Raw genomic sequence first — 23,907 nt, 5'->3', positions numbered from 1 at the left:
TACCGTATACATTATTTATAACAGCTGAAAACTCCAATATATTACAAATGTAATAGTACATTACACAACTAGAGACGGACACGAGTGCTCAACCATCATCCGAGTGTGAAAAAGCCAACTTTCGCCCCTAGTTGTGTACCGTGCTTTTTATAATCAGTGCATCGATAATGCTTCTTTTAGCCTGCCTGAAAAAGCAGAGTCGTCCAGTATCTCATAGTAGAATTTCGTTGTAAATCTGCCTTTGGCTCGGGATAACTCGCCTTGACTCGTACTGCAAACTCCACACTTGGCCTAAAAAAGCAGACTTTACGCCCTTGGTACACAATATCCTATTTTACAAAGTGATTATGTCTTATGTACAAGGTTTTATTAGATAATTTCATTCATATGATAAATTAAAAAAAAAAATTAAATTATATTTACTCCGTATATAAATACGCAGTTTATATCAATAACAAATTAAAAAAGTGAACAAAAAAAAAAGACGGATAAAATTCTGATTAACGTTTAAAAATATTTGTATGCGCTCTCAGATTTATAAAGGTATATGTTCTCGGTATGCAAGACTCTGAGCATATTCGCAATTCATATGCTTGTTGTCTACGATCCTCTCATGCTCGTGCTTAACACCACTCTTTGAACGAATTACCAAATCCAACAATAATAAATTGCCATGATTACAAACAGAAGAATCGTATACAATATTATTGACGGTTGCAGATTCATCATTTATGAAGTTATTGGATGCATCTGATATCTCAGAATTGTAAGATTCAACATTTATGAATTTCGAAGACGGGTAGGCCACGTTTTTTTCAAAGTTGAAGAAATCCTCTTGGTCAATGTTTTTGCCACTTTTGGTAAACCATTGACTTATTTTGTTTGCTGGATTCAAATATTCCAACGCCAATAAGCTAGCACCTACCGCATTAAAAATGTTATTTATGAACGAAGATTTTGTACTGCTGTAAGCTTCGTTTGTTGCAAATAAATCTGCATCCGCATGTTGGATTCGTTCATTTGGACTGAGGCTGCGACGTTTTCTCTGTTGAATTTGTCTCTTTTTGCGTAAAGATGAGATTTCTCGATGGCTTCTTGAATTGCGTTTGACTGATGATACAACAGTGTTATTCGCTTCGAGTACAGAGTCATCGATTTTGTAATAGTTACTCAAATCGTCGTTACAGACAGATTTAAGATTACACATGGGAACAATGATACCATTGTCAACGTATTTGCCAATTCCTTCCAATGCAAGATCTATTGGCAGGTTTCTATATTTTTCCAAGAAACCGAAATTGCTTTTGGTAGTAGTGAGCTGCATAGTCCACATTGCGTATGGACTAAGCATAGGTTCATTTTCATTTAATTTACCATAAACAGTATTGAATTTCCTTGAATCACCTTGCTTATCACCCAAAGAATAGTTAATAGTTACATTATCGTGTGTTATCACATGGAATTTATCGACGCATCTGTACTGAGAATTTCCCAAGTGCACCAAGGTTACATGGAATTTTGTTAGTGCATCATTTAACTCGTCTTGCAGGTCTTTGTTTGCTGATTTTATTGCAAAGTTGATTCCCACTTCTTTGAATTTTACTGCATTCATATCTATTAAACCTTTCGTTATGTAGCTCTTCAATATTACTTCTTTTCCACTCAATAGGTTTGATATGGCGAGTTTATTTTCATCGTGATTCCACACGAAAAATGGGCTTTTATCTTCCAGAGTAAAAGCTTGATTAAGTATGCAATGATCGTACTTATCGATCGTGATTTTGGATTTAGCAATGTCAAGTTGTAAAAGTCTCATAGCTTTAGCAGCGCTGGACACTAATGCATTAATGTTACTCGGTCGGGTTTTAAACGGAGATTTAAATTTGAGTAAATAGTAATTCGCAAATGGATATATGTGTTGTCTAAATGAATTCATACCTTTTTCGTAGCTTTCTAGTATAAGATTAGAATGCAGAATCACTTTCACATGATCAACAGCCCTTCTCAATGTAACATCGCTTATAGGGATTTCCACTGCCTGATTGGAGTTTATATTTGTAATGTAATCAACCAATTCTGTTTTATCGTGATAGTCTTGTATTAGATCGTACATCTTTATCATAGCTGTCATCGCCTCTTCTAATTTTTCAATGTAATGAGCTATGCTTTCTGCAGGGAATTCCTTAGTCAATTGTTTTATCACGCGCTTGACATCTTTCAGGGAGCTCTGCATTTCCCATTTACTTATGTCCAGAGCAGCATGAGATTTGCCTTTTGAATTATGGCTCAGGTTTTCTACTTGATTTTTTATAAATGTACACTTAGGGATCACAAGTCGGTAAATATTGTCTTCATATTGTTCTAGTTGTTTTATCTTAACATTAGCTTCCTTGATGGCTTTACTCATTTTGTCAATTTTCTTCGAATCCTTACTAATAGTTTTGTACAAATCAATAGGCAACTGGGCCATGCTGAGAATAGTGCTAGCGCGATCCAGTCTTTTTACCCATGTCTTAAGACTTTCCGAACTCAACTCCTTTTCTTGTTTTTCAAATAGAACAATTTTCTCATCTAGCAATTTTATAATTTCTTTTTTCTTTCCATTTATTTTCTCATAGGAAGCTACCACATCTGTTTCTTGATTCATTTCTTTCGTCAGATTAGATATTTTGTCGTGGACCTCTTTTATATGAGCCTCTGTATCGGGCTCTGGCTTTTGAGGAGTTATTCCTTTCAATTGATTTTCAGCGTCAGTTAATTGGGTTTTCAATAATTTTTGTTTATTCTCCAACTCATTTTTCAAGACCGGAAAAGAATTTTTGACCGAAGCTGGTAATTCCATCAGTTTTTCGGGTACAGTCGATTCCTCGTCAGTTAATGCTAAAGCTCCGATAACGCCTACTCCTGCATTAATACCCACTCCAACAGCTGTTCCAACTGGACCAGCAAAGCTTAAAAATTTACCTGCCATCTGTACAGTGCCTAAAAACGTTTTTATCAACAATTGGTGTTTCAACTCTTTCTCTTGATCGATCAGTTTGGTTTTTTTTTTCTCTGCTTCGTTTTCTCGAGACTTCGTATCGGTAATTAATTCTTTTATTCGATCATCTATTTGCTTCGTAATGACGTCGAATTCTGGCGTTATTTTAGTGTCAATGAATGCTTGGGCCTCGGCAATTTTCGTTTTTATTGAATCGTCGTAATTTTTATGCAAATCGTCTTTTAATGCTTCACTGGTAAAGTCCTTCAATTTTTCAATATTCTTTGCTTCTAATTCAAAGTATGCTTGTGGATCTAGAGCCAATGTATTAGCAGTACGATCATTGATGCTAATAACTTTGCTCAAAGTTGCTGCGTACAAGTAATTGAGTGCTTTTACATAGTCTTCGGTTAATTCGTTATTCGACTGCAATTCATTAGCATATTCAGTTATTCTTTTTAATAATGATTCGTAGAAAGGTAAAAAGGACAACTCTTTGCGCAATTCATAGAACTGATCTTCTAAGACTTGAAGCTCATTAACAAATCCCAGTGTGTTAAATTCACCCTTTACTTCTTTATCTTCCTCCAATTGATTCAAAAATTCTCTCAAAGACTTTTCTCTTATGTTATTATGTAAATTCTTTCTTGCGTAGCCTTTGTAGTTGTTCAGTATGGCTGGGACATCAACGACATCCGGTTCTACTGGTTCTTCAATATTAACGAGACCGGCAGCTGTATTCGACGATTCACAATCTGTGTGGTTCGTTTTTACAATTTCGGAAGCTACATTACTAATTATAGGATTAAATATATAGTGGGTAGTAACGATGTTCCAATCGAATGTCATAGACTGTCCCTTTTTTCCTTCTTTTTGGTCAAGTCCTTGATTTCCGCTAGCGCCGACCTTTCCTTCAGCACGATCAATCATGATGTTTGTCGTGCGACTTTTGTCATCGAGTACAAATATCTTTTCTTTGCTGGTCTTACCACCTTTTCCCCCTGGTCCTCTTTTACCGCCTTTTCCTCCCTTTGTGCATTTTTTGCCGTCGATAAAGCACTTATGCTTTTGGGTAGTTATCATGACATTTTCAACTTGTTTTACATCCTCGTCGACAACGTAGCAATTGTGTCCGAAATCGGGAAATTGGAATGCTTTATCGTTGGGATCGCCCATAATGTCTCCATCTCTTGCTTCCAAACCGTCACTGCCATTTTGTCCCGGACCGCCATCGCCTCCTTTCAAAGAGATGCTAAGATTTTCGCCATTAATGAAACGGTGCCCAATGCTCAAGAATCTTCCAGTAGGACCACCTGGTTTGCCAGCTTTGCCATTGTTTCCATCGGTGCCCGGTCCACCTACGACTACCGGAGCACTTTTATCTTTATGCTCATCTCCAGACTTGCCATCAAGAATTATTTTAGGATGGCCTATGACATTCCACGTGGGAGCTATAATTGAAAGTTCTGTCTGCTTGTCAGTTCTATCGAGATCAGCATCAATGTACACGTTATTTAATGCGAATATTTCTATCGATTTCGATAGAGGACATTCCGTTTCGAAGATGTCACTTAGTTTCACATCTTTGCCTCGAATGACTAACTTGCCTTCGGAACATAAAGGCTTGTCTTTACTTGAGAGAAGTGCTGAATTCAATATTTTAGTCAAAAACATAAGTTTTCTTTCGCCTATCGGCATGTCAAAAGGCTCCTCTGTTATAGAATTCACACTGTCTTTGCCGATTTCGTTTAGGAAGAGTTTTATCTTGTCAGTGATATTCTTTCGATTTTGGTAGATCAAATTTTTCTCCAGTACTATGGTATCTTTCAACTCGTTTATCTTCGTCTGGTGTTTACTTATATTTTTCAATACTTCATATTCTGACAAAATGTTATCAAACTCAATTAGAAACGAATACCATTGTCTTGAACCGTTTAAATAGTTTACTAAATCTTCAAATTTTTCAGCCAAACGCGATGTTCTTGCCTTGACAGTTTTATTACTGATAGTCTTCAAAAACTTGATATATTCTAAATGATTGTTAATGTTTGAAAAATTCGTTTTCCCGATTGTAATTTTCAAATTACTCAAGTTTTCGTGTACTTTCGTTAAGAGATCTAGAGGTTCTACGAGTGTTGTATCCATCTGGATGGTTTTGAACGATTTATACCCCGACTGCACCACGTTACGTAAATCTTCAATGTCATTCAAATTATTCTCTTGGCTTTGATAATATTCCGTGATTTCTTGTCCAATTTTTTCAATTTGAGAAGCGATATTATAATTTATTTTTTCAATCAAATCATCTATTTGTCTTTCTGCTTTATCTGACAGTGTATAAGCAAAGTCATTTTCTTCAACAGGACTAAATTGTATTTTATCGAATATTATTTCTCTGAGCTGTGGCTTACGCTTAGTAAATGCTTTTATCTTGCTCAGCACGCCAACTTTATTCGGTCTTCTAAAAATACCAATATTTTTATATTCTTGTTTTGCAGTTTGGATTAATAAGGCGTCAATAAACTGAACTTTTTTATGATAATCTTTGTCATCTTTCGGTAGATCTTTTTTAGCTTTTGTGATGAACTTAACAATATTCTCTATATGCTCACTATCTTTTACGAGAACTGGTATAGGCTCTCCCTCGTCGTCTTCCTCGTCTCCTGGCCTTGTTAAGTTATCAACTTTTGTTACTATCAGAGCTATGCTGTCCTCAAATTTTTTAATATTCTTAATAAATTTAACAGCGTTTTCCAAAAGCAACGTGAATCCATGCCTATCCATACCTTCTCTTATCGAAGGAAAGCTTACTGTAAAAACCAGTTTAACATTTTTAGTATTGTCAACTATTTTCTTAATGAAATAAGTCTCAGATATTTCATGTGCTGTGCTTCTTGTTTCTTGGAATCCAGGACAATCATAAAAAGCTATATTGTTTTCCGTGTCTACGATCAATTCTGGGAAATTCGTTTTCGATTTAATAGTAGAATCGCTAATTTTATTGTTTCTATCTCCTATAATGTATTCGCCTAATCCAATTTGTTTTGATACTAATTCATTATCGTGTCCAGAGACGTAATGAGTGAAGGTACTTTTACCAGAACCTGTTATACCTAGTACTAATATTATATCCTTGTGTTCGCCAATTGAGCTTACTGTCTCCTCTCCGTTGTCGAGGAGTTTTAGAATTGCTCCGATTTCATTATTGCTATTAACTGTTTCTTGTATAATATTCGCCATTATATCGACTTTTGATAAAGTATATGTATTATAAGTTGCCTTTGGTTAGCTTGCAGCTAAGATTTCTGAAAAAAAGTTTTACTTATTAATTTTTCTTATGTAGAAAAGAAAATTCATTATTTATGTATTAGTATACTTACAACAGTTTTGGTTGTTGTATGATTTGTGCAAAGTAATTTTATTATCAATTTGTCAATTGATACTTCCTGTCTGTCTGAAATTATAAAATTTCCGTATTGATTAACTAATACTCATAAAACAATCCATTTGCAAATGGCTCACACATATTTTGCATTTAAACTTTTGAATTTCTTGATAAGCTTAATAAAATTAGCGTTTCTCTGCACCCGATTTATTGTACCAGAAGTGACTTTTTTCTGTTCACAACTATCGAGCGGAAAATACTTTGCCCTAGGAGACAGTGGAGATGCAATTAATTCCATCAAAATCACACAAGAATACTTTTAACACAACTTTTAACACAAGTAGTATAAATAATATCGTGTAGCAGAAGGCCATGAGAGCTCGTGCAAGGTGTAGCCTTTACCGTCGCTGAAATCGACTACTTTACGTCCTTGATACACGCTATACTAATAATCAAACGCAAGTCAAGAAATCAGCAGAAGAAGAAAACTTTATAAGAAAAAATTTTATGTATCTTAAATTTAATTACAAACTCAAAGAATTCATCTATAAAAGACATTCATTAATTTATTTCCAAATATCTGAATACAACTATAGAATATGTGAAATAAATTTAGAATATTTAACCATTATATCATACCTTGTATTGAAAAGTAAAAATCATCAACTTTGATGCTGGGTGATACTGACTGAACTTACTGCGATTAAATGAAGTAAAAGAGATTGTGCTTATATACCAAAAAAAAAACAGGGATAATATTTTCAGTCGAATAAACTTGGTAAGTAAAAGTGTATGTACATTGCGAAACATCCGGTTATCACTCGGTATACTATTATTCGACTTAATCTGTAAGCAAATACATAATTCGTAGATAATTTTTCAATGTTTGATATTGTGATTACGTCTTGAGTTAAGCAATCTTTATTCTTCTCTATTTCCAACCAGATCTCTTCTGATTAATTTCCGCATATGTGAACATATTTTCAATGCTGGATACTGCTGTTTGGTAATGCTGAAAACAAGTCTTCAAAAAAACATTTTGTAAAATATAACTCTTCTATCCTCAATACTTTTGCCTACTTCAAATTTATCTTTAACAATTTTATATGCGCAAAGTATCGAGAGAAAGTTTGTTATAATTAACAATATATGTTCCCAATGAATGATAAATGAATGAATAATAAGGTTTTCGATTGGATGAATTTTTAATTTCAAAGAAATGAAACATACGTACGTTTTCTTCTCAGCTCATTCTATCAATTGAATAAAACAATGAAAAAGACAGTTGTCCCAATATTATAGCAGAATTTAAACGCAGAATTTCCGATAAATTAGTGTAACAGGTTCCACGAAAGTATTTAATCTCAAACTCAAACATACATGTTGTAAGATTCGCTCTATGGTACATGTTTATTCAAGTGAAATGTCATTTGCATTTGGAACATTGCATAATCCGAACCATTATTGAGCAGTATACGGAGGTGCTCGCACTTCGATCCTCCCGTGTCTCCGGAATCCAGTGATTCTTCGTCCGTTAACGTTACACGTCCATATCAGATCCATGATTATTATCTTTTTTTTTTTTATTTTTTTTGAAAGATCTTTTCAGTCCTCAATAATTACATACTTTTTGTTATTCTTTCAGATCCTCTGTCCACTGAATTGAATATTCATGAAGATTCAAGAAGCTCAACAAAAGATGTAATGTACTACTATAAAAACTGTTCGAAACACGAGTTTCAATTTATCCTGACCAAAACCATTCGCTTCTCATTCGCCAGCGTCAGGCTTACGCCATTCGTGTCCAGTCGACTCGAAAATGTATAAAATCCATGCAGTACTGGCCACAGGCGCTTCGTCACATCACAAGTCTGCACTTTCAGAAGCTGGAGGCGGAACAACGACGTTTGCGTATTATACAATGTACAGTCGTCCGCTCAAGATGCGACTCGTAAAACACGAGTCTCGATTGCTGCTGCTGTTCGCGTGTTTGTCACTTTCGTATGCGTCACTGGATACGGCTCGGGATTTCCGTTGAGTTCACCAAGTGACGTGGCTCTCTGTCTAGGGGTGAGTTCTTAAACCAAAGGTTTGGCCTTTACTTTTGTTCTGAAAATGTTAATCATATCAACGAAGTTTTTTTAGCAATAACTAACGTTCGCGTGAGTGACACTGATTGCACTATTAGGAAATACTTCTCAAAGAATCACAAAACGAAAGTCTCGTCGAAGAAAAGTCAACAACGAAGTTTTTATTGTAAAGATCTATATTCGGCATCTGGCGCTCTGCGCTCGGCTACGCTCGCGCTAAGTTTACCTTTTCCCACTTTATTAGTTTTCAATTCGCAAGTTCGAGCTAAAATCAACAATGGTTTTTGCGACAGCTGTTTCGCAAGTTAATAAGGATGCTCTCGGTTATGTGGGATGCGCATGATAATTATTATTGAAAATATTGCTCGGCGCTGTTGCGAAACTACCGAGAACTGAGAGGAAAGTATATGTTTGTACTTTATAGGGGGTATAATAAGTTTTGAAGAAAATCCTTCCGTCCCTCATCCCTCAGTCATCCCGAGAACTTAGATATTCCATACGATAACGTTAAGGGACTCGAGCTACGCATAAGGATAGAACAATTCCATCCGAAGCTTTTGCAGCGCACGATTCGATAACTCTTTATCGCGCTCCTTTAAAGAGAGTCAGAACGTATATACGTATACGCAGAACCTACTACGCGAACAGCTGCGGTAAAGGAAGGGGATGGAGATATATATACGTAAAGTTGGGGTTGCTATATATACAGTCGGGGGGGAATATCTGCACTCGATGCGGTGGCTGCAGTCGCAGCTGCACTGCACACGCACTATATACCGCCCCTATCTTTTTAGTATACTGTACTTACAGCGCTCTTATCTCATTCGCTCGGCTTCGTTTTTTTGGAATTTCCTCTTATCCCTTTTCTCGAGAGAATATTCTTTGCTCTTAGCGCTTGGTATTGCGGAAATTTGGCTTTTTCTTTCGTTTTTGCTTTCGAGGCTTGAATTGAGAGTCAGGGGGTGTTGTAACGTTGTTATGAGAGAGATATAGTCAAAAAGTAGTGTATACAACTCGTATGTTTTATCGAAATTTCCAACTTTATTCTGGCCGAGTCCAGCGAAAGATATCGCAGTGTTTGAAGTAGTCGAGGAGTTTCAGGGTCGATGAAATTTATGGCGATGGACATCCTTCTTTGGCAACGTTCCCGAAGTAAGTGATGTATCGCCTGACCGAAGCCAACGTGTGCACCGCGTTCACATGTCCTTTCGGTGACTTGTTGCTCTGTGTGATTTTTGAAGATGTTCTTTTCGAAGCTAATATTGAATCGAGTAATTGATTTTCCTGTATTCATATTGTATTTTATTTAAACAACTTATCAGCAGTGAGTGGATGATATGGAATGGATAAGAAAATCCAGAAGGTAAGACAATATCAAGTGTAGTGATCGGCAGCGGAGAAAGGTCGGGGAAAAAGGAGAAGAAGCACCGTGAAAAGGTTTCCAGACTCGTTCATCATTTCGACCTTTCTGCACTTTGCAAGTCACCTCAATCGTATTTTCACAGATCGTGCATCCAGGAACTCGGGCATTGATGCGATATTTTTGAGCGATGCATTACTACATCAAAGTCACGTAGTTGTTCGATTTCTCGACGAGCGATTTATGGCGGATGTTGCGGATCATTGTCAATTTAATCACTATACACATCGAGAGAACAATTCTGTAACGAAGTAAATTTCGTTGTGATATAATTGAAAGTAGCTCATGGTAAATAGCATTAGAACGATTGCATCAAGAATGTAATTAATTAGCGGATAACGTATACAACAGAGCTTCCGAGAAAAAAAATGATAGCCTTTGTAGGTGCTTCGTCCCGTTTCTAGAAATGCTTGTATTAAATCAGCTCATTCTACTAACTAGCCTTTTCAGCTGTATTTGTGTATTTACATACTTTAGCCTTTGAACCTATTTCAGCCAATTTCATTATCTGTCCATCCTTTTCTCCTGTTCGCCGGTTTTTCGCTCCCAGTCGTTGGCGTACGTATGCGAAATGAATTATTTCGGCTCTCAAATAACGAAGGGAGAGCAATGTCCAAAGAAAAATATGAAACGGACATGTTAATTCCAAATGTTGAACAATCAGGACATCTTATATTGCCATCTCTACAGAGACGTGGAAATAGAGCTCAGAATATAGGCCTCGCTGAAATAGAGTAAGAGTCGTTCTCTTATACGAGACACAATAAGAGTTACGAGCTGGGTTAAAAAGAACTACAGTAGATTGAATTCGGTGCTCCATTAATGTCAATTGAAAGTACAATGGGAGTAATAGATTGCGTTCCCTGCTATAAGGTTACGAAATATATCTCATGGTTATATTTAGCTGTAAAAGATGGATTATGGCGAAAATTCGTTTATTATTTTATTTATACAAAAGCAACGAAATATAATGTTGCACGTTATTGAAATATTATACGAATCAATGACATCTTCATTCTTCTGAAGGAATACGATACTGGACTCACAAAAATACAAGAGTCAAAATGCACATCATGAGTTATTTAATTCCAAAGTCTCGAGTACATCTCCCGGCCAGCAAGAGTTCCCGTGCACACCTTTTTAAAACTAGCCTAATAAAACGAGATTCGACTCGTCCCTACCGCTACCCCCCCCCCCCTACGGCCGCTAACCCTTTTCCTCTCCGTCTCCCTAATTAAACATGTCTGCTTTCATCCACTTCTCCGAATGGCACACATACATACACGCAACTAACGAACTCGAGTATATATACACGCTTGTTAGAGTCCGTGCTTAATTCAGCAAACAAGCCAACTGCACATGTTCACAACAAAATTTTGTCAAATTTTAAATTCGATTTAGTCCAAACTCATTTACAGAAAATTAATATACAGTATTTCTATAGTTTTCCAAAAAAGCCATCCGCTCACAGAGTCCTCGAAGAGGAAACGAAAAAAAAAAAATTCAAAACCACGCCGAAGCTCGTCTCGCGCAGGCGCATCAGCGTCCCAGCTGTTGTCTCCCCGTCGCAGGTGAGCTTTCGCCGTCGTGGAGTGCGCAAATGCTGCGGCAGTCGGCTTCTGGCGCTTCGGACCGTAGGATGTCGCGCGACGAGTCCTCGCTCTTGTTGTTGTTGTTCCCTTCCCACACAGCCACGAGCTGAGCTTTCTGTCGTGTGCTTTCTTTTTTTTACTCGAAAGCCGAGCGGTTCGTTGTATACGTTTCGAGGAGAGGAAGAAAATCGCCGGAGTGAGGTTCGATTGCTCGAGAGCAATCACGAGAGGACATGAGGTCGGCTTTGGCAGTGTGTTTGCTCTGCTGCGTCGGCTGCGCGGTGTCAGGTGAGTCTGCTTTTTTCCGCTGCGCTTTCGTTACTGCTCTGGGGGGAGAGCTTGCAGCCGGCTCACACGAGGGATCGAACAGGCCACGCGCGCGCGTCGAAAGCACGCTGCAGGTGTTTTGGTATAGCTAGCTGCAGAGCTTTCCGCTCATATAGACGATGTCCGCTTTATTCTTGTCGCTGAACTTGGCTATTCGTTCGTAAAATAAATATTAATGTAAAAACGTAAAGCGATTTCAACTTTAGCAAGGAAAGCTCAACTACATAGATTAGCATTTTCCAAACTTCTCTCTCGGCCGATGTTTCATCTCGAATTCCAGGGATGTAAAGCTCTCTCTCGCGCGCGCGTTATCCCTCTTATAACGGCAAAAGATTGGTCGTATGTTTTGAAATAGGACGGCTATACTCGCCTATTCTCCGGGCTCCGCTGCAGCGGAAAATTCACAAATTAGTGGTATAAGTCAGTTTTCAGTCAGACCGTGAAAATTACTGCGGGTACTATTCTTGCCGGAGGTGATTCGGTGTAACGCGTTATATGAAATTAAAAAGTTGGATGATTGATGCAAGTTTCAATGCCATTATACGTCGGCGGATTAATTCAACTCTAGGATTGGAATTTTAAGGGCGCAGCGAGCTATTGGACCGTAAAATTAATTTAGAGCCTAGCTATTTCCGTCGGGTTGACGGCCACGTTTCGACAGCGCGCTAATTGGAGTTTTGACGCGTTATACTTGCAAAATTGAATCGGTAAATTGTGTAAAAATATCGTAAAAGTCGAAAACAACCTCGTACGCGGGTATTTGTTACGAAGTATCAATATATAGCGATTCTTCGACCGCGCGAAAGAGCCACGTTGGCAAACCGTATGTATACAATAACAAAAAAAGAAATACGGATTCGCATCTCTATTTCCGTTTCATTCGAACGGCAAATACGGGAAAAAGCAATTGTAAAGTAAAGTCAACAGCGAAATATCCTGTGTACGTTCCGCGAACTATATATATGTATATACTAGAGCGGAGCACGTAATATCGATCCTTTGTGTATGAGGAAGCGAGGGGTAATTGCCGATTTCGAATGATTCGCGGCACATAAGCTCGCGATGAGAAATAAAAGCGCGAACTGATCTTGTTAAAAGCGAGCTTTCGCGATGCGCGTCTAAACTCTCCCGCCGCATCGATCGATGTCTCAATTTCACCCGGGACCAATTAGATCAGAAGCCTCGGCTCTGATGAAGTTAAATCACCGTCGTCCCGGTCACGGTCTATGCGTCGGGATAATAAATCTCCCGAATTACCGATCAATTTTATTTCCAATACAGTATATATATACATAGGGATATAATTACATACATGCTCTGATCGAATGACGGAGTTCGTCGTGACGTATGATAAAATTACTTATGTTATCGAATTACATGATAAAGTATGGTAATTTCCGTGAAAATGGAGCGCGCACACTTTTTCCCTTTAGGCGTGAATAATGCACGAGGGTACAGGGATTACCACATATTTCGTTTAAATTTAGGGTACGTTTGAAACTGAAACATTTATAATTCATCGAAAAACAGGGTCGCCAACGGCAGTGATTGACATGTTTATAGGGGCTGAGGAGCCATTCGTCAGTTGGGCCTCTGACGTGTTCTAACCTACTGTTTCACTCTTTCGGAATCATATTTTCCAATAGAATTGCACGTTATTGGAAAATGGACGAAAGAAGAAACGGCTTAGTAGTCGAATACGAATTCGCGTTATTTTACAAGGTAAAAGTTAAAATGATAGTTTTAAAATTGTGTTTACAGTCACTCCAACTTTTAATTGCACTAAAGCTCGTAAAAAATGATTAATACCGGTGCTCGAAACTTTGTTTATCACGAGTTTAGATCGCATTTCAATATCGAATTAACGCTTAAAAACATAAACAATACGAATTTCCTTTGCTTCTAACTCGATCCCACCATGTGCACAGACTCCCTTTGACGTAAAACATCGTTATACCGCGCTAAAGGATATTGCAACGTCGTGGCTCTGAAAAACTCGTATATACTCGCCGGCGACCCAGAAAAACCAAGCTGACTCGCGCGGAAACGAAAATTCAAAACTCCCTAGATACGCGGCTCGTCCGAAACAATTAGAACAAAAATACGATACTACTCGAAAACAGATATCCTCTCAAAGCCAAAGTATGGAGTTCGCAGCCCTCATGGGCGTGTATAGAGAGAGAAAGTTGAGTTGACGCGCGGGAAAAGCCAGATACTATACGCGCCAGTCATAGCGCGGAAGATCAGCCGAGGTATGTTCGGAGCATGACGAGTTCGCGCTGCTGTTTGAGCCGTAATCGGCTTAGATTCTTAGGGCGGATAGAATTTCGCCCCGCAGCTAGCTTGGCTCCGGAGTCTGATGCCATTGTACGGGCGAGCTAAAGAGAGAGAGAGAGAGAGATGTGCATTTTTAGAGAGCAATTATAATACAATAGTAGCGCAAAGTGGATGGATGAATGGGGCTATTTTTTGTACTCCATTGGTGGGCCAGAGATTCTTTTAGGATTTTCTTGCTTATTATAATTTTGAAAAAGTACACGCCGACGTAGTAACATTGTTGCAATACTCGCCATGCAACGATAAGGCTACTTAACGCAAGCCAGCAAAACTCGCCAAATTTACAAACATTGCTAAAGTTTGTAATTTTCATTGTAAAAAAGTGTATGAAGCGTCTCATTAGGAACACGCAGCTTTAATGAAACGCGCCAGACAAGCTTCTGAATTATTTCCCACTAAGGCTATGCGCGAGTGAAAGCGTTTAAAAGGGGTTTTTCACATCGTGCAGCTTAATTTTTATGCCAATGCGTATGATCGTTGCGCTTTTTGTTCACGCGATTCATCTTATTAAGCTGCTCTTGGCACTTTTTACAATCTAATTTGAATCGCGTATGCACTCTACGAACTTTTTGCAATTAACCGCGTGAAAAACGATACTTTTGCAAAATAAAAGCCACTTAACGGAGTGAAGCTCGCATTTCACTCTCATTACCCTGCCCCGACGAGAAGGTGTAGAATTCAAGATAAAACGCGCGAAACGTTATCTATTACTTCGTTAAAAGTTCGCGGTATAACCCAAAATCCCAAGCCGAATCACGCGTGCTTAAATAAAGCTCTACGATCTGTTTTCCGAAATAACACTAAAACTTTAAAATTCACCAAGCCTCTGTCTCTCGAGACAGCGGTCCTCGTACATAAAATTCTCTTTCCGCGCATATCTCTGTCCCCGAAAATTCTGAATTATTGACTCGCCAATGCGCACACCACAGAGAGTCGAACGCGATCGTCGCATTAAAATTCATCGGCACGTGTATAGGCACCGAAAAAAGCTCACCTTATATACATATATACATGCAGCAGGATTCGATTTACATATGCATAACGCGCTGCTGCCGAAATATTCGGAGCGTTCGCCTGTGTCACACACACACACACACACACAGGTAGTTTAAAGCAGCGTGTCGAGGCGGACGAATTATAAGGCGATCATCCAACTTTGCCGGTCCGTCGCTGGCCAACTGGTGTGCGGCACAAAGTCCCCGACTATTCCCGGGCAACTTTACGCGCGCGCTCGAGGAGAGTTTCGCGGTTAGCCCTGAGTTCCAATCGCGGCGGCGGGAGCCTTTGTGTGCGCCTATAACACGTGTATACGCCGAGAGGAGTAGGGGAATTGAACGTGTGCATCCTATATAGGCGACGAGACGACGAATGCTCTGCGCTATCTACGATCTTTGCGCGACTTCAATTAAGATTACTTCGCGCTATGCTACACGCGATTTCGTGGCTGCGGCGGAGGTATTAATTTTAATCGTATTCCGCGAATTCGGTGCTATTGCTTCGAGTGCATGTGCTCTCGGATTCGAGGAATCCTATGGTGATTTGTTCGAAAAGCTTTATTTCTTCGAAAATAAACCTTAGCTCCGAAGCTTATTGGACGGATGTTAAAAACGATTAAAATTCACTTTCGGCCCGCGCGTGCTGTGCAGTGCTCAAAGTGCGAACGATGAAAATTTCAATAGCACCCTGCACTATGCACGCGCTTAAGACTCTGCGGCGCATCGCGCGAGCGATTAAATATTTACACGGCCGGATGACATTAATTGAAACGTTGCAGCGGACTCGTGAATCATGTATGGAGGGACTTTTTTGGAAAATCTTTTTTCTCTCGATATAGTCGCTGATGTGTATAGTGAATTTCGCGACATCTTGAGCTAAGCGACGTGAACGCATACGTTAATGCGAAGCAATTCAGCTTGCTGACTTCAGTCAGGCCCGGCGAGATTTGCTTATACTTTAACGTGATTACGCCAATCTGGAGCGAACTTGCGCGTTCGTAAACTATTGGGAAAATCGAATCTTGAACTATTGAATTCAATCAACAGCGCCTTTGTGGAATGTTAATCGTCGCTTAGGCCATATGTAGCACGTTATTGTTTCATCCGAGAAAAACTTTCCTTTGACAGGCCAGATAAACTATAAATTTAAAAAATCATGCGCATACCTTCCTCTTCGTCCTTCAACCTCTACGAGGACATTGTCTTTTTCGAACTCATCGATATAAGCCCTTATACCTCTCGGTCGAATCTTGCACGGAGTTTTCCATCGCGCGATATCATCCCGTGATTACGATAACTCACCTGGGGAGTAGCTTGCGCAATCTCCGCACGTACAGAAAATTCATAATTGACCGCTCGCTGGGAATAATAATAAGTGTGCACCTCCTGCTCCGCGCGCCGACGTGTATGTATTTATATGGACGAGATGTCGGAAGATGAGAAAGTGGAATCCCAGGGAGTAAGATATACGAAAAGTTTCCGCGGCAGGGCCGTTTTCTTGTGGAAGGTAATTAGTGGCTTGTTTTCTTGTCTTGTTTCCCCTAAGGGTGTGTGGTCCAACTTGAATTTGTATACGGAAGATAAATGTTTTATCGATACGTTGAACTGACGCGTAATGAGTTTTTGATGGAAAATTTCGTTTTAAAAACTTACGACCGTACTCACCATGTCTGCGCATCTACTTGGTTCATCCAAACTGAAAAACAAAACAAAAATTTTAAATAATTATTTGATTTATATAAAACAGAGAAATTTGTACAGGTATACTTCCGTCTCGACCAAGCAGCCAGAAGCAATACACCTCGCACGCCCTCTTAAAAAAAAAACAATGTACCCTCTCGCACTCGGAAGTGCATTTCTCGAATTATAACAGCTTTCTCCGCAGTGAGGCGTAAAAAATGCACACATTCTCCCGTCTTGATTCGCAAATGTCCTCGCACTTCCTACTACTTCCTTCCTTCCCTCTCTCGCGCGCGCGCGCGAGCAAAGGAGGCAGCATTTCTGCGCTTAATACGCCAGAATGCCGCGAGCCTGCACATATTTCACGAGAGGCCGAGCGAGAGAGAAAGGAAAAACACGCGGAGAGAAAGTCGAGGCCGGCGGTGTACACACGCGAAAGCTTGGCGGATCCCCAGGCTCTCTCTCTCTCTCTCTCTCTCTCTCTCTCTCTCTCTCTCTCTGCCTTTGTCTGAGAAAGAGACTTTTTAACGGGCTGAAATAAGAGATGAAAAGAGAGAAAGAGACTGGGCGGAGTGACAAAATGCGGTCTGTCTGGAGTGGACGTTAGCAGGTTCGATTAATTTTTTAAAGGTATGTGAGGTATTCGGTTATAGACTTGGCTGGAGGTGGAAAGGTTCCCTTTGTTCCGACTGTCTGTGATGTATACGTAGGTATGATTTTCTCAGGCGACAAAATAAAATACTAAGGAGAGTAATGCCGGCCGGAAGTTTTGTACATAAGTATACGTATAACAGAAAATAAGGGAAAAAGTTTGCAGGAGAGATTATAAGAGGAGAAAAGAGAAAACAAGCGCGAGAGAGGCAGATATAAAAGAACAAAAATAGAAATAGCCTGAAAGAGTCGGACGTAGATATATATCCAGTGAGAGAGATGGATAAAGTGATGAAAAGATATAAAGAGAGACTTGTGAGAGGTGAAAAGATAAGCTATCCTTTGTGCCTTATTTCGTAATTTTATTTCCACGTGCGCGCCCAGTGTGTGTAGCTTTTATTACCCTTCCGCACATATAACGATACGGAGTCGGATAATATACACGCGTCAGTGTGTATACCTATACGTGGATGAACAGTGAAAAATTAATGTTTTTTCATGTGATACGCGTTATAAAAATCCCGAGCCGAGCGAAATCATTAAACCGGGCTTAAATTGATTTCTCTCGAACAGTGAGTTATGAAGCTCCAATTTAATTATATATGTATAGAGAGAAGCGCAATATGTTAATGTATACGCAGTCTAAACGGGTTTCGTTTGATGAATTCATGGTCAACTTGAAACTTAATGAAGTTTCTGAAGACGCGCTCGTACGAGTGTGCTTTGGATGTTCACTATAAATGGATCAAATTATTTCACTCTGTGATTCATACTGCTTATCAAAAATTGCAGCGAAATTCGAACCAGTAGTTCGCCCCGAAAATAGTCAGACTCCCCTATTATCTCTCGCGTTCTCGAATTCACGAAAATCAGAGTCCAGAAAACATCCCAACAATGCCCCCCCCCCCCACCCCGTGTTTTCTTCATCCCCTTCGCGGAGCTGTGGATACATTCTTCGCGTGTATCTCTCGCGGTCGTCCTTATCCCATACCAAAGCTCGCATTCCGCTCTGCACATTTTAATATTCGCCGAAGGGAAAAAAGTATCTCCGGCGTCCACCTGAAGCCAAAGAAGAAGAAGAAGAAGAAGAAGCAAAAGCGAAGAATCGAGAGACGCACGAGAGGTGAAATTGAAAGGAAACTCAGGCACTCGAGGGAAAGAGCTTTCGCCGAGCTTTATTCAAAGCAGTGGTGGCTAAGCGGCCGCGTGTCTACTGTACCTCGAAATCGCCTTCGTTGGTTCTAAAAGGGAGGTGTATACATGAAACAAACACAAGGACGCGAGGAAGAGGAGAAGGGAAAAAAATCCGCGTCATTTTTGCTCTTCGTGTGTAGTTGCAACGCAGTCGAATGAAATTTGGCCAATCTGCGCGCGGAACTTTCTTACAAATTGCCGAGTCGTTTTTAGCCCCGGTGCGCGCGCTTGTTTGCTTTTTTTGCCTTTGAGCGTGGGGCGAAGCTTTTTTTTGCTTTCGCTGAGTCGCGGGTATTCTTTCGGTCGTTTTTTCTTCGAGCTTAGTTCTGCACTTTTTCGGGTTCGTGATGGCTGGGTCGATGTTTGAACGTGAAAACGCAGGGACAAATATGCGAGAGGCTGACAGAATCATTTTCCGGGAAGCCCTTTTGCCTACTTATTATAGGAAAAAAAATTTCCCGTATACATACACGGGCAAGCTCTCGGCTTGCTCGAGAAGCTGCTGCTGCTGTGTAATTCGATCGAAAGTTTTCGCCCCGACCCGGTCGTTTTTCGCTTCTTTGATATACGTGCCGCTAAGTTCGCGCATGTAAGATTTTCATCAGGTTTGATATTCAAAGTTGGCTCTCGAGCTTATTTTTTATTAAACGAGTAATATTCAAGCTTTGAATGAGACTAATTTGCGTTGCGTGATTTACGCGCAAGCTCTGTTACTAGTTTAGAGGGAATATTAAACTGTCGCGTAAATCTAGATTTTCGTATTTGGATGTGTAGTGATTATACTCGCGGCGGCGATTAAACGAGGGAATAGCTCCGATTTGTCGTAATATAATCTTGGATTTCGAGAATCGCGTGAAATATCGAACTTTAACGACGAAAGCTCGGCTTACTTTTCTGGAAAGCTGCCACGTGGCACGCCATCTCAATTCAATGGAAAAGAATCAGTCTTGAACAATGTAGATCGAATTCGGATGAAAAAGAAAAACCGAAGCAGTCCGATAAGCCCGAATACTCGGCCACTAAATATAAAACGTTCACCCCCTCTTGTGCAGCAGATTTGACCTTCATAACTCGCCTCGAGACCCCTAGCAGCCATTCGTCCAAATGAATCTCTAGCGCTAACCGGGCGATATTCGCCCGCAACTGCCGACTCTTTCGTTTCAATTCCCCTCTCTCCCCACAAAAGCAGCAGAGGCAGCAGCATTTCCACTTAAGATCTTCCTCTCGCGCAAGCTCGACTCCTCACCTTTGATTTCTCTCATCCTGCTCCTTTTTACCGTCGCGCGGCTCCACTCGACATTATAAATCATTTCTCCGTCTTCTCGGCGCACACGTACTCCTCCATCTATCTTCTTCTATCTCTCTCCCTCTCTCGCACACTCTCGGGTGAGAAAAAGCAAGAGCAGCGAGCTGAAATCTCGCGTCTATCGCGGGAAATGAATTTGATTGCGGTGCGGTACGTTAAGAGCCCTGTAATCAGAGAGTGCTTCTCTGTTGCCGCTGCTGCTTCGATACTCGACTCGATTTATGAGGGAAGAGGGTGGCTCGTGTGTAGGGCTGTTCGCAGAAGCTCGATAGCGTTTATTTTATTAGTCATGAGCCTATATTTTTCAGATTTTTTTTTTGTGGACTTATCGATCTGAATAAAACTGCTTATATCTGAAGTATTTTCAAACTAAAAATAGAAAAAAGGTGGCGAACTTAGCGAGCGTTTGGAAAAAATTAAACTATCTCGTCGCGCGCAACAAGCAAATAAGTATAAAAATATCGCACTCATTCTTCTCGTCAAACTTCAACAGCTTTAAATATATTTTTCCACCTGACTCACCCAGTGCGCGCAGCTATATACATGAAAGTCAAATATTTTAAATATTTTATGTTTCGCAACGCGCGTTTTCGAAAATCTCATTAATGCGCACTTTCGCACTCAACGCGAGTCACTTTTACACTCCGAACTTTTTCAATGTATCATAACGAACGCTTCACACGCGCCGGGGAAAAAATTCACCTGTCGCGCGCTTCTATGGACAGGAATTCTGAAAATTTTAAACCCCGTTATGCTAATGAATGATGAACTATATATATGGAGTAAGGCCAGTGGCGCGTGAAAATTAACAGTTAAAATATGTACGCGACGAAAATTTTCTTCTCCATAACGCTCGTTATTTCCTCTACTGCGAAATTTCTCCTTCGTCGACGGGAAATATAGAGAAAACGAAAAGTCGAAATATCGTTACACTAGCGCACGACTGAATCGCACAATGTATATATCATTGCCTCGTCGGCCCACACAACTTTTACACACACACACACACACACACACTCACATACTCACACTCACGCACACACACACAGGTATGTATAGGCGTATGCAGGCGTACGTACGCGAAGCCGAGGCTCTTTCACTATACGCCGACGACTACGGCACTTGACCCGCGACCTTCCTACGCGCGCGCGACTTCCTTTCGTTATTTCTCCCTTTCTCTCTCTCATTCTCCAGTTTCCTTTCGCTCGCCTCTTTTTTTCTTTGTCTTCGGCCTCTCTTTAATTAAATTGAGGCTGAATCTGGAAATTCTTCCGCGGTGAAATTCAATTTTCCGCAGGCTCCTTTCTTGCTCGCATTACAATAACGCGTCATGTTTATTCATTCATCTCTAGGGACAGAAGGAGGAAAAGGTCGCGCTTGCGATAAATTATTTATTACTCTCTCTCTCTCTCTCTCTCTCTCTCTCTCTCTCTCGACGTTTTGTTTTTCGATGCGCTTCCGCTAAGTACTCCAAGCTTTTATGTAAACCTATATGGTCGTGTGTGATTCTAAAAGTGTAATTTTTTGCATTACTTTTTGCAGTAAGTAATTGAATAACGGAAAATTGTCCGAACTTCTCTCCACACACAACTGTACGTTGTAACGCGTTGTGAGTAGTGCGCGGGGAATCCTTTTATTCATGGAATATTTTTCGCTTGAAATTTAAAATGTAAAACACGCGCCGCAGCACGACGTAAGCAACTGGAAATCCAAAGCGCTAATGAAAAAATTGAATTCACCGCGGCGCAAAAGGGCTATCGAATTATGGCAACAAAACATTCTCACACAGCGCATCTTCTCTTTGACTCTGCGCGAACGAAATTGATTAAACGAGGAGGAAAAGGGAAAAAGGAAACTATCAATCCAGGCGGCCGTAAAACTTTTTTTCCCCTTCATTTCTAACCTTTCCCGTTACTCCTCGTTCGATTCTTCACTCGAGCAGAAAACGGCGGAATATCATTTTCCCTCACACACATAGACGCACACGTACAGAGCCGGCCTTAGATTAATAGAACGAACTACTGTGCGCAGGTCTATGTGGAGAGAGAGAGAGAGAGAGAGAGAGAGAGAGAGAGAGAGAGAGAGGAAAAAAATTCGCACACGCTCGACGAATTCTTCTCGACTGAATAGCGGGATTTTTAGCGCCGGGCAGCCAGAAACGGCCATCGCTTTGCGCAGTCGTGCATCGAACAAAGCTCGAGCTTTATTCCAATGGTATAGAACGCCAGCGAGCTTTTATATTCTGTTTATTTCGATGGCTCTTTTGCCTCGTCGCGATGATACATTTCTCTCGCGTTTCTCTCGTGTGTGCGGACGAGCTTTTTTATTTTTCACGAACGATTATGCAAAATTCGATGCGAGGAACATTTTATTTGCCATCAGCTTATTATATTGTAGTCGCGGAATGCAAAATTTGCAGTTCAGTAATTAATTGCATATCCCTCTCGCGCAGCTATGATTTCGAATACGCTCGCGATCACAGCCAGGTTATTATCAACAATGATGAAAATTAATTTTGTACTAGTGCGGATGTAGGTATTATAATGATTCGCGCGTAATGATGTATAAGTGTATAGCGTTCGTTTTTCGAATTATTTAAAGGCGCATGCAGGGATATTATTTCGGGTGGACTGTGCGTGCCGCGCCGTCGCCGAAACATTATCTCTTGCGCTCTTGAAATGAAAAGTTTGGAATGTGTGTGTGTGTGTGTGTGTAACGTGGATGAGATCTTTTAAAAATTATTTTACGCGAGCGTTCGTAAAAACTCATTTTTACACCTTTACTTTGGCCATTCTGCGCTTGACTAATTTATTAGAATATTCTATATGGAAGAGCGCTTTTAAGGAAAGCACTTAAGCAACTCCGAAATGACATTATAAATTTAATCAGAAGATTAGTTAAGTGAGCTATTTTCGCGAATAATGAAAAATTTACCGTCATTCTATGAGTACTCGTCAAATCCTCTGTGAAATTTCATTCGATGTGTTGTATTACGAAATCTCGCGCCGGTGAATATGTAATCTGTTGAATGATAAGACATTACGAAAGTCTATGTTTGATTAAGCGCGATGTTTGTGTACCGTGTACCCTCTCCTATCAAAAATCCAAAAAGCTCACCCACCCACTCCTACATTCTCGAAAAAAAGAGTCAACAAAAATCTTGCGCACGTCTCTCTCTCTCTCTCTCTCTCTCTCTCTCTCTCTCCGCCTTCCCCGCGAGTGCATCGCGCTATATACGAGCGAGTCGAGAGCGAGAATAAGCATCAGCGCGTACAGCTCGCATATAAAGCTCGACCCCGAAAGAAAAAAGCGAGCAAGAGTCCATTCCGCTCTACTGAAGCCCGGCCAAAACCGCACACAGATATATACACTCCTCCTTCGTACCACTATACAGCGGAGAGAAAATCTGGCCGCCTTTGTTGAAGAGGAAGTCGCTCGTTCGTCATAGCGCTTTCGAAGCGTTCATTTCCCGCGGTCCGCGTAGCTAATTTAATGCTCTCGCTGAGTCGTTTATCTTCCAAAGACGCGCTTGCGCAGGATTGGACATGTGGTATAGGTGTACGTCTATATAACGCAAGGGGTTTGAGGCTCATAGCGATCGGGCGACGGCTGTATGCGCTGATGCTTTGGCTCCGTCGTGTGAGCTTTTTTAGCCTCAGCTTTTTAGGACGCCGGCCTCGAGCTCGTTTTTTTTTCACTCTGTGTGTGCTTCTTTTCTCTGTCGCGACTTTTTGCTGGGGATTTATAGTGCTTACAGGCGTCGAGCTGTGTCGTTGCGAATTAAAAGTCGATGCGATATCATGCCTCCCACTTACATCCGTAGGATTCTTCCCTCCGAAAAACGAAAGCCAAAGCGAAAACCCCAAGAATTATAATGAGCAAACCGTAAATTTCTGCCTTACTTAAAAGCCCGTAAACTCGACGAAGGCGAGTAGCGCTAAATCTTGGGG

General features: G+C 40.4%; 1 protein-coding gene across 1 annotated transcript in view; it reads left to right on the top strand.

Annotated features, from left to right (window-relative positions):
* Window positions 1-11,472: 11,472 nt before the first annotated feature.
* LOC100680540 (COPII coat assembly protein SEC16) overlaps window positions 11,473-23,907 on the top strand; it is a 56,926-nt gene continuing 44,491 nt past the window's right edge. Inside the window, exon 1 of the mRNA XM_003424205.4 lies at window positions 11,473-11,755. Coding sequence (XP_003424253.1) covers window positions 11,701-11,755 — 55 coding nt within the window. The 5' untranslated portion in view covers window positions 11,473-11,700. The remainder of the gene's footprint in view (window positions 11,756-23,907) is intronic.

This window comes from Nasonia vitripennis, chromosome 3 (genome assembly GCF_009193385.2).
Source record: "Nasonia vitripennis strain AsymCx chromosome 3, Nvit_psr_1.1, whole genome shotgun sequence".
In the NCBI taxonomy this organism is placed as follows: Eukaryota; Metazoa; Arthropoda; class Insecta; order Hymenoptera; family Pteromalidae; genus Nasonia; species Nasonia vitripennis.
Note: the sequence above shows the minus strand (reverse complement) of the source record. Positions and strands in the feature narration are given on the sequence as shown.